Raw genomic sequence first — 12,296 nt, 5'->3', positions numbered from 1 at the left:
ACGAACGCCCTCCTCCTTTGGTACTATGAACAGATTCGAGTAAAACCCCTGAAACCGTTCCTGTACTGGGAAAGGAATAACCACCCCGCGTTTCAGCAGGTCTTGAACTGTCCCAAATAGGGCTTCCCGAAGAGTCAGCTGTAGCTGGAGGTTGGAGGGGAAAAATCTGTTTGGTGGGCAAGATAGGAAATCCATCTTGTACCCTGGAGAAATTACTTTGCAAACCCACTGGTCGGGGACCTGAGATGTCCACCGGGTCGCGAATTCTCAAAGACGCCCCCCCCCACCCGAAAGATGGGTAGGGTCAGACCTTCATGCGGATGTAGATTTGTTTGCAGACTTGTTGGGTTTGCGCGGTGAAGAAGGGCCCTTGCCTACTGCCTGACTCCTTCTCCTTTTGGGATTGTAGGAGCAGCATGCTTTTGTCATCCAGTGTTACTCCCACTGACCAGAACCCTCCCCCCTCCTGTGTCACATTTGACACCTTTCAGGGGGGAGAGGGGTGCAGATACCTGTCTAAAGACAGGTATTTGCACCCACTTCCGGCCACAGACTGCGGGCAGGACTTCATCTCCCATCCCCCCCCGTTGTGTTCTGGGAACACTCAGCTCCCAGAGCACAGCGGGAGCCAGTCAGCAGGTGCAGGGCGACTCACGCATGCGCCGTAGGGAACCGGGCAGTGAAGCCGGAGCGCTTCACTTCCTGGTTCCCTCACCAAGGATGGCGGGGGGGGGCAGCAGAGTGACAAGCGATCACTCGTCCTCTGCTGCGGATGGCGCCGGACTCCAGAACAGGTAAGTGTGCCGATATTAAAAGTCAGCAGATGCACTATTTATTGCTGCTGACTTAATATTTTTTTTTCAGCGGACATCCGCTTTAAAGTGGAGTTTCCATCCCAAATTTTTTTTTCATTATTGTGCTCATTAGACCTAAAAAAGTTAATAAAAAAAAATATATATGTTTTTTACTCATCTGGAAATGCCTGTTGCTATGCGGTCCCACGAAATCTGCCTTTGAAAGCACCTAGGATTCTGACATCATCTCCCTCTAATGCTTCTGGGAAATGTGTGTCATCATTTCCCAGGATGCAGTGTGCTGTCCAATTATCACTCCCCATCTAAGACTTCCAGGAAGTAAGTGCTTGTAGGCTTCACAATGCCCACAAGCAAAATGACAACGGTGTAGACATAGTTTTATAAACTATATTTTTTAAATATCTATCCGGGTCGGTGGCGGATTGTAAAATAGTAAGTGACCGGATTTATATTATAAAAAACGCATGATGAAAGGACATACATTTAAAAAATGCTAATTGTGGTTGGAACTCCGCTTTAACCACTTAAAACCTGGACCACAATGCAGCTAAAGGACCAGGCCCCTTTTTGTGATTCAGCACTGCGTCGCTTTAACTGACAATTGCGCGGTCGTGCGACGTGGCTCCCAAACAAAATTGGCGTCCTTTTTTCCCCACAAATAGAGCTTTCTTTTGGTGGTATTTGATCACCTTCCTCAGTTTAGGCCGATACGTATTCTTCTACCTATTTTTGGTAAAAAAAAAAAAAAAAAATCGCAATAAGCGTTTATCGATTGGTTTGCGCAAAATTTATAGCGTTTACAAATAGGGGATAGTTTTATTGCATTTTTTTCGTGACTGCGACATTATGGCGGACACTTCGGACAATTGACACATTTTTGGGACCATTGTCATTTTCACAGCAAAAAATGCATTTAAAATGCATTGTTTACTGTGAAAATGACAGTTGCAGTTTGGGAGTTAACCACAAGGGGGCGCTGATGGGGTTATGTGTGACCTCATCTGTGTTTCTAACTGTAGGGGGGTGTGGTTGTAGGTGTGACGTCATCGATTGTGATTCCCTATATGACGGCGCCACAGTGAAGAACGGGGAAGCTGTGTTTACACACAGCTCTCCCAGCTCTTCAGCTCCGGGGACCGAACGTGGGACTCCAGCGGCGATCGGGGCCGTGAGTCCCGAGGGCGTGGTCACGGAGCTTCGGACTGGGTCGCGGGTGCGCGCCCGCGACCCACAGCTGGGCATTATACAATCACGTACAGGTGACATTCAGCCGTGACATTCTGCCGACGTATATCGCGTTAGGCGGTCCTTAAGTGGCTAAAGAGCAAATCCATCAGGGCTGTCTTGGAAGATGGGTCCGCAGACCAATTTTTTAACTAAAGCAGACGGCGTAACACCACCACATAGCTTGAAGCTCTGGCCAGTAGAGGAATAGTGTCCAAGGCTGATTTGCAAATGAATATTAGGCCCTCTACCAGTTGGTCAGCTAGCGCTACCTCGTTCGGGAAAGCCTGACGTGCTTTTAACCCATTGTGCAGCATCTTTGCCCATTCAGTGAGTGTCTGAGACACCAGTGCCCCAACCAAATCACCCAATTACCCCATGTCCCTTACCTGTACAGAGTTCCTCTGTCCGATTTGCTACCATAGTAAGTATCATAATAATTAGCTGTAATAATTACAACTACGGTTTTAGCATTTCTTCTTTTTACTTAATTTTGCCTATATTTTATAATCCTTTGGTGTTACCCAATTATAGTGATATTTTTTCAGTTTTCTAGCCGATATTAATCATGTATTGGGTACGTGATCACCCATGGCTACATCACCCTGAAAGCACCTGATCTCGAAAGCTAAGCAGGGTCAGCTCTGGTTAGTACCTGGATGGGAGACCGCCTGGGAATACCAGGTGCTGTAGGCTTCTGAGCATCCTCCCCATGTGTTATAAAAAAATAAATAAATATATATATATATATTCTTGAATAGGTCCCTTCTAATAATCCATGCAAACATGTTTTTATTCTTTTTCTATTTATTTATTCCTTTTTAATATATACTTAATGTTTATATGTATATGTGTGTATATATATATATATATATATATATATATATATATGTTTTACATATATTCTTTGTTGGCCCCGTGTTTTATATATATATATATATATATATATAAATAAATAAATATATATGTGTATGTATATGTATATTCTCTATAGTTTTATGACATACATATGTTTAATTATCCTGGTTCTTATACACCCCAGTTTTTATATACATGTTTTTTTATTTTATTTTTTTATACACGTCTTATAGTATTTTATCCAGCTTTTCTACTTATGCCATCATATTTATTTGTTAGTTTGCTGCTATCTTGGGCCACGCTGGGACCTGTAGTCCCACTGTACCGACATAAGCATAAAAGCACCAGCCTCTATAGCTCACCATCAGGCCAATAGAAGGAGCAGTGGCTCCGAGCGCGTAGCCCAATCAGCCTTTGTTCTCCCTGTCTGACCCTCCTCCCGAAAGTGTCCCTTGGAAGTAATTACGTGACCTGTGAGGCTGGAACAGACTTCATCCCGAAGGCCACAGGACAGGCCTGAAGACTCCACACATTCTGCTTTCTTCACTTCTAAAGCAGCCCATGGATCCGGGATGAGGACTGCAGGATGTTACAGATGAGCCTTCTTTCCTTACCTTCTTGTAAGTGTGTTTTGTACAATGTGTCATTAAAAGAACCTCTTTAATACTGCACTTAGGTGGCGCTTCCTTTCTCTACCCCTTTTTTGTTTACCACAGAGTCAGCTCTCTGAGGACAGCAGCCGCCATTGAACAGCCACATCACCTGCATTTTTAACCATTGAACTGCCTGTTACTACTATTTCCAACGGACTAATCACCATACTCCTATCCATACATGTACTTTGTATCTGCGCTGACAGTTACCTCTCCCATCGTTGGGCGCACAGCCAAACCCACTACCGTGTATAGGTTGCGGGTGACCACCTCAGCCTTCTTGTCCGCAGGGTCCTTGAAAACAGGAGCCCCCCCTCCACCGGAATGGTGGTAAGCTTGTTTAGTCTGGACACAGGAGGGTCCACTATCGGGGGAGAGGTCCATTTTTTCAAGAAACTCTTTTCAAGAGGGTAACGCACCGCCAGATTTTTAGCGACTGAAAAAACCTTCTGTGGTTTGTCCCACTATAGCCAGTAGGACCGCCCCCTGGGCGGGGCTGTTCAGCTTTTGATGTTAACACATTCTGCCTAGTCACTCCTAAAGGAAGGCTAATACCCACTTTGTCAACATTAAGGCTGTGTCCGTCCATGATTGAAAGAGAAAAATATTTTTCTAATACAATCTGCTAAAAAAAAAGCAAGCATGTGGAGAGGAGCAACTAGTAAGGGACACAGATCTCCCCAGTTGTAAGGAAGTAGGAAAGGTTGAAATGAGGTGGTTTTGATCTCTATGCATTATTTAATAGCCCATATATTAAATTCACTTTGCAGTAATTGCAGAAGAGGGCACTGTTTGCAACTAGAGGAAATAAGGTTTAACTCCCTTAAATTGTGTAACACAACATAGCATGTTGATTCAGGGACCTATCAGATCAGCAAGTTATTTTGTTCCCTGTACAGGATAATTTGACTCAGCTTCACGATTTAGAGTTTCTCCTCTTTTTTGGGGCAATAAACATTGTCTATTGTTAATCTGCGTTGCCATGAAATTACAGAGAACACATTTTACCATTCAAAACTTTAGTTTAGACAATCTAAGTTGGGATAAGATTGACATGTAACATAACTACTTACCTTGAAGAGCAGGATAAAATGGAGATAGAGTCTTCAAAATATTAGTGACAGTGTTTGCATCTTTTCCTTTAAGAAGCTGAAGAATATCTGGGCTCAGGGTTTTGGATGTTTTTCTTTGCCCTTGACTGGAAGATGGTGTTTCCTGTAAGCTGCTGCTGTGCAAAGGTGAGGCATCAAAATCTGATTGATTGTTTTCCATACCTAAATCACATTGTGTCTTTATTTCAAGGTCACTGGATATTACAGGTGGCTTGGATTCAGAGTTAGCTGTGACATCTTTGCCATTATTCAAGCTAATCTGAGATACAAAGGAACTGTGCCCTGAATTCTGTTCCACCTGAAAAGGTTCATAGACATGAGCATGTGTAACAAAAACATTTGATTCAGTTACACTACTGTAAAAAGGACTTGTAGTAGAAAAGGATTGTGAAGCAAACCCCTCTACCGTTTGGGGATGTTGATCGTACAGGTTAGTAACGGACAAAAAAGTGTCATCGGGGTCTTCACTTTTTTGCAGTCTTCTGTTTTGTGAACCTTTATTAGAAAAAAAGGAGGTGTTATTCTTAAAGTGTAACAAATTACCAGATCTACATTTTTTTTAATCGAAATAACTAAATATGAAAAACAAAAATCTTTAGAAATAAAGAATGCATGGTTTCATGTTAAATGAAAAGCTCTTTCTAGCATTCTACAGATACTCATACATTATTTTTGACATATGATAAAGTATGGGTAAAGTAGTTATTTCTGCGCTACAGTGGAAACTATGTGTGCAGAGGGTAAAGGTGCGATAACTAACATATGGGCCAACCACTACCCACAGTGAGACATGGAAAAAATCAAGAGATGGTGTTGTGCTCCAACAGCATAGAATGGTGTAATTGGTAAAATGTATAAATAACCATAATAGTTTAATTGATAAATGAATGTGCAGATATGCAAATGGTTGATTGAAAGATAAAAAATCGCTATAAATGCCAAGATAATGTGCATCCAAAGTTGTACTGAATGAATGTGCAAACAGTGCAGATAAGGTGACTCAGGTGCATAAATAAAATCACAACGTAAGATAAAAATATATGCAGTCGCAGAGGAAATCGCAGGATGGCGTTATGCTCCAATCAAAATGAATGACTGGACATAACTGATACACAACAATGATGGACGAATAAAACGGTGAACTGAATAAGAGTGCAAATACATACAAATAGGTGACTGTATAATGTAAGTAAAATCACATCATATGAATGGTGGATGGAACCACAAGATTGTCCAATTGTTACAAAGTGTAAATGGTGCAACTGCGACTCAGTCCAAAAGGTGAATTAATTTTAGCCTCTTCATTAAACTATATAATATTAAGTTTAAAACAGTACCATCATCCAAAATCTAGTGAGATAGTAAGAGGACTCAGGGAACCCCAAGAATCCACTATTGTTTTTTTCACCTTTAATCCTCCAAATAAAAATTGGCTACAGCAGCACTATTTACTGGGACCGCTTCTTCTGGGACCCCACACTTATCTCCTGCTGTGTATCCCACGCAGATAAATCACTAATTTTTGGTCACCTAGTGCATGATTTATCCACTATTTTGTCTATTTCCAGTTCCATTCCCCTTCTACATTCTGTTCTTTACCCTTCCCTTTTTCCCCCCCTTTCCCTTTTTTCCCCCTCCCATTCCTCCCTCCCCCTTGTCATTCCACCCTCCCCTCTTCCCTCCCCCTTGTCATTCCACCCCTCCCCCCTTCCCTCCCCCTTGTCATTCCACCCCTCCCCTCTCCCCCCTTCCCTCCCCCTTGTCATTCCACCCCTCCCCTCTCCCCCCCTTGTCATTCCACCCCTCCCCTCTCCCCCCTTGTCATTCCACCCCTCCCCCTTGTCATTCAACCCCTCCCCTCTCCCCATTCCACCCCTCCCCTCTCTCCCCCTTGTCATTCCACCCCACCCCTCCCCTCCCCTCTCCCCCCCGTCATTCCACCCATCCCCTCTCCCCCCCCTTACCTCCACTTGTTATTTCCTCCCCCACCCTCCCTTGTTTGATATATCTGCTCTTCTCCACATCATATGAATGGTGGATGGAACCGCAAGATTGTCCAATTGTTACAAAGTGTAAATGGTGCAACTGCGACTCAGTCCAAAAGGTGAATTAATTCTAGCCTCTTCAAACTGCATGATTTAATCACTATTTTGTCCATTTCCAGTTCCATTTCCCTTCTACCTTCTGTCATTGACCATTCCCTTCTCCCCCATTTCCCTTTTTCCCCCCTCCCCCTTGTCCTTCCTTTCCTTCTCTTCCCCCCTTGTCCTTCCTTTCCCTTCCCCTCCTTCTCTTTCCCCCTTGTCATTCCATCCCTCCCCTCTCCCACCCTCCCTTGTTTGATATATCTGCTCTTCTCTGAGTTCATCTACTCATCCTGTACCGTAATAGTCCTCCCCGCCCATTCTTCTTTGTGGTTCTCTTGGATCAGTCCAAGAGGTGAAGAAATTACAAGGTGCAAGTAGAGTGCTGGGTGCAGAATAGAATCGCAATGTAAACCATCCTACGATTTCCTCTGCAAATGCATATGCAGTTGCAGAGGAAATCGCAGGATGGTGTTATGCTCCCATTAACATGAATGACTGGAAATAACTGATATACACCAATGATGGATGATGCAACTGCGACTCAATCCAAGAGGTAATGCAATTTAATCAAAAGAAATTGCAAAGTGCGAGTGAAGTGCTGGGTGCTAAATGACATCAGCAGGTGGCAAGGTGACTTGTTGGTGAATCTTCGGTGTATGGTGACACCCGAAGGTGTGCTAGCAAATTAGCTTACGACTGCAAGGTAAGCAGCATTAGATAAAACCAATGGAATCACTAGGGGGTAGAGGGAATAACTCCTACCCGTCCTTGCAGTACTGTGGCGCCTAGGGGGTTAAGGCTTCCTTCCAGGCTGGGTGGTCAGCAAGGTAAGACAGCTCCAAAGTATGTCACCAGGCAGGGTAGAGAAAACAGAGGAGGCACTCTAGTGTAATATGTTTAAAACACTCAGCGGTTTATTCAAACATATAACAGGGTAGTCACATTTAAAACAGTAATGTAGTGTATATAAGAAACTAGCAGCAAACTCACACTGTGCAAACGTCACTTCCGGTGTCCTTGTGTCTGATGCGTATTGTCAGTGTCACATGACTTCATCGGAGCTACATTCTGGACATCGGAAGTATCTTTATATATTGAATAGGAAAAATGCAGATCAGCCATTTTCTTTTAGCCCGCCTATAGTTAGAATAGCAGCAGCCATTTTCTATGTGATTATTCTAATGGTCTACAACCGTGGCCATTTTGTTTTGGTTATATATGGACATACAGGCACTGATGGCTTCTTATTGTGAATTGTTTACAGGTATATAAATAAAATTGTGACGTGAGCCGCACAGAGTAACTTCTATCACGGGGCAACATAAAATGTATTAAAATGGGAGAATAAAATTTGATAAAAATCGGGTAAAAACTAGCGTATTAACCACATATTGCTGCCCAAAGACCAGAGTACTTTTTGCGATTTGGGACTGTGCCGCTTTAACTGACAATTGCGCGGTCGTGCGACGTGGCTCCCAAAAGAAATTGCCGTCATTTTTTACCCACAAATAGAGCTTTCTTTTGGTGGCATTTGATCACCTCTGCGGTTTTTATTTTTTGCGCTATAAACAAAAATAGAGCGACAATTTTGAAAAAAAATTAATATTTTTTACTTTTTGCTGTAATAAATATCCCCCAAAAATATATAAAAAAACATTTTTTTTCCTCAGTTTAGGCCGATACGTATTCTTCTACATATTTTTCGTAAAAAAAAAATCGCAATAAGCGTTTATTGATTGGTTTGCGCAAAAGTTATAGCGTTTACTAAATAGGGGGTATTTTTATGGCATTTTTATTAATATATTTTTTTACTAGTAATGGCAGGGATCTGCGATTTTTTTCCGGTACTGCGACATTATGGCGGACACTTTTGACACATTTTTGGGACCATTGTCATTTTTATAGCGATCAGTGCTATAAAAATGCATTGGATTACTATAAAAATGCCACTGGCAGTGAAGGGGTTAACACTAGGGGGCGGGGAAGGGGTCAAGTATGTCCCTGGGTGTTATCTTACTGGGGGGGGGGGGTGGCCTCACTAGGGGAAACACTGATCCTCTGTTCATACATTGTATGAACAGAAGATCAGCATTTCCCCCGCTGACAGGACCGAGAGCTGTGTGTTTACGAGCCGCCCGGACACACGCACGGGAGCCGGGGCCGCGCGCGCGCCTCTGCAGGCGCGCGCCCCCTAGTGGCGGCTCAAAGAGAGGACGTTATACTATGTGCTCTCGCCTAGGAGAGCCAACTTGCCGACGTAGAATGGCGGTGCGCGGTCGGCAAGTAGTTAAGATAAAAAAAAAAAACAACAAGATGAACAAGATAATAGGGGTAGCCATGGTCAGAGTAAATAAAAACGGGTGTTTAAATTAGGACTCCGGAAGTGATGTTTTAAGAGACGAAGGCATAAAATCTATTGCCAATAAAATCAGTAGCTATAGATATTCTTATATATTCTAAAATAAATTGTGGTATAAAAATGTGTATATTGTGCCGTTAGGAGGAGGGCCAAATATGATAAAATTAGAGAGGACTGGTAAACACCAATATAATAAATATATAAAAAGGAGGCGGGATCTAAAAAAAAAAATATATATATATATATATATATATATATATATCTCGAAGAGACCAAAGGAAGTGCGTCTATAAAAGGAGGCAAGGGATCTTAAAAGTCACTGATAAAACAATTAAGATCAAATTCTATATTAAGGCCACGGGGCGTAAATGTGTCTAAAACAAATATCCATTTGGACTCAAGTTGGCTCGGGGTTCTAATTTTATGTCCCCCTCTCCAGTGTCTTATAGGGTTGGATGCCCCAGAATCTCAAATGTGTTGGATCCTTTTTGTGGTGTATTGCAAAATGTTTAGAGACAGACACTGTGTTTGTCGAAACCCTTAATGATGTTTTGCATGTTCTTTGATTTGTACTTTCAGTGGTCTTTTTGTGTGTCCAACGTATTGTAAACCACAGCTCCACTCCAGGGCATATACAGCTCCCTCTGTATTGCAACAGATAAAGTCCTTTACTTCATATGTGTTACCAGTGGTAGTGGAAGTGAACTTAAATGTTTTTTCAGCAGTTTTTTTGGACTTTGTGCAGGCAAAACGTCTTCTGCATGGGAAGAACCCTTTTCCGGAAAATAATGTATAGCCTATTTGAGGGGGGTGTCTGGGATGCTTTTAACCAGTTTGTCCCTCAAAGTTGGAGCTCTTTTATATATGAATGTTGGTGTCTGTGGGAGGAGTTCTCTTAAATGTGCCAATGGCGTTTTATAATCTTCGACATTTTTGTGTTGAGCGTTGTAATCTAAAACGATTGGTACTGCATTGGTTCTGGCGTCATCCTTCTCTTTAGCATTGATAAATGTTGCTCTGTCCATTCTTTTTCACTTTTATTTTTTGTTTAATTTGTAGCCTTTATTGGTAAATCTTTGGCCTATCTTCTCTGCTTGGGAGAGGAAATATTTGTTTTTTGTGCAGTTCCTGTGTAGCCTTATAAGTTGACCCTTGTGAATATTGCAGAGCCAGTTCGAATGGTGGCAACTTTCAAATCGGTAGATAGCTGTTCTTATCCACATTTTTAAAATGTGTTTTGGTACAAATTTTTTCGTCTTCCTGCATGGATTTCCAGATCTAAAAAGGTGACGTTATGTTTGCCAATATCCCATGTCAGAGTGATGTTTCCATCGTTTACATTCAAGTTTTCCAAGAATTGTACCAATCGTGTTTTTTCTCCTTTCCACAAGATAAAGATGTCATCTATGTATTGTTTAAAAATTACAAGCTCGATAGGGGTATCCGAAAAGACGTTCTCATCTTCCCACTTCACCATGAATAGGCTTGCTACACTTGGTGCAAATTTGGCACCCATTGCGACACCGTTTTTTGATGGTAGTAGTTCCGGTCATACCAGAAATAACTATTTTTGAGACAGAAATCTAAACATTTAATTTGATAAATTCTTTGCGGGCATGGTAGTTCAGTATGCTTCCTAAGTCCCCATTTCGTAGCTTCACAGGCCTGAATTTGCTGTGAATCTGGGAGATGGGTGTGAGCGGGTGAGCGTGAGGACGTGCTGTGTGATGGGCGGGCTTTTCGTTTGATCCTGTGATCCCGCGGTCCAGCTAATGTTACGAGACGCCAGTGAGATACCTGCCTAAAGTAAAGCCTGAGAAGTATCAGGCGATCCCCCCTCCTCCCTCCCATACAAGCTGTGGAGGTTTCGAGGACGAGTTTGCTACTACCGCTATTGCTGCTGTCATCGGTATCTATCGCTGTGGAGCGGGGGAGGAAGAATTTCAAACTGTCGTGGCTTTGGATGCATTCAGTGGGCTGGTTGGCTGGCTGGAAGTGGAGGAGCGGAGGTCACGTGACGTTCGGTCTCTGTGCCACGGGCTCCCGTGACTTTTGAAAATCCCCACTGTGTACTTTAGTACACCTCCTGCTCCTGGTGGCCTGAATAACGGCTTCTGGTTACCTGCCTTGGCTCCTGAAGGTGCGGTTGTTTTGAATACCTCCGTGGTGTACCTCTGAGCCACAGCCCTGTGATTGCCTTGTCTCCTGAATCCTGAGCTCCCTGGTCTGCGGCTCCTGGTTATCCCCTATTCTCGCTATTGGATTTCTCACCTGCCGTCCTCTACCATCTCCTGTCGATTTCTGAAGACAGCAAACAGTAGGTCTAACATCTTGTACATTGTTTTGACAAGTAGCAGGAATGCAGTGGAGGAGAAGAAGAAGGAGAGTGGTGGCAGACGGGGACGGGATTGTCTGGCAGAGGCTGAGGCTGACAGTAAAATCCACAATTTTACATATGCTGTATGTGCTATTTATATAGCACAATATACCGTGGACTTTGAAGTGGAAGAGGATGGTTTTATAGAAATCAGAAATATGGTCTAAATTTTAAAGACGGTGGATCTCTGGTTTAGTTCTTTTGTAAATCATTTAATCCAAGGATTTCAGCCCCTAAGAGGATAAACGTTGGCCAGAGAAGGCCCACCTTACAATATTGTTGATGGACCCCCCCCCCCTCTCAGATTTGGGGTGTTGTGGGAAACAGATACAAATATAGTGAGGGGAGGAGGTGAAGGGTAAATAGGAGTTCCCCTTTTCCCTTCCTCCCTTCTTCCCCATGGTATGTGGGGTTAGGGAGGAAGGAGAAGAGTGGGGAAGATGCCTGTACGGTAAACATACCCTGAATGACAATGAAAATCCCTTAAAATAACTATGGATCTCATATGCGAAAAGGCTAGGGATAAATAAGATATTGGTAAAAAGGCATAAAATATCGCAAAGCCCATCACACAGATGAATGAAAGGGAAACTGTGTTTGGTTGATTTGGGTTTTTGGGAAAGGTGGAGTGTGGGATATGTTGGGTACTGATTATAGAACAGATACTATGATCAGTGGAAAAAGGGATAATCAAAATGTCTCTCTAATCTTGTCCAGGTATGGATGGAATTTTAGAACAAAGGACGAGGTGGAGAGTGATAGGGTGGGAAGGGAGGAGGGAAGAAGGGTTGTTGTAAGAATGTTGTATGTA

The 12,296-nt window shown here is 42.9% G+C and overlaps 1 protein-coding gene across 1 annotated transcript in view; it reads right to left on the bottom strand.

The window, feature by feature from the left end:
- The window catches only part of LOC120940513, a 308,239-nt gene that overhangs the window by 49,397 nt on the left and 246,546 nt on the right, over nt 1-12,296 (bottom strand). Inside the window, exon 7 of the mRNA XM_040353429.1 lies at nt 4,624-5,157. Within this exon, the coding sequence (XP_040209363.1) occupies nt 4,624-5,157 (534 nt within the window). The remainder of the gene's footprint in view (nt 1-4,623; nt 5,158-12,296) is intronic.

This window comes from Rana temporaria, chromosome 5 (assembly GCF_905171775.1).
Source record: "Rana temporaria chromosome 5, aRanTem1.1, whole genome shotgun sequence".
NCBI lineage: Eukaryota > Metazoa > Chordata > Amphibia > Anura > Ranidae > Rana > Rana temporaria.
The sequence above is the reverse complement of the archived record's forward strand: the minus strand, read 5'-3'. Positions and strand labels throughout refer to the sequence as shown.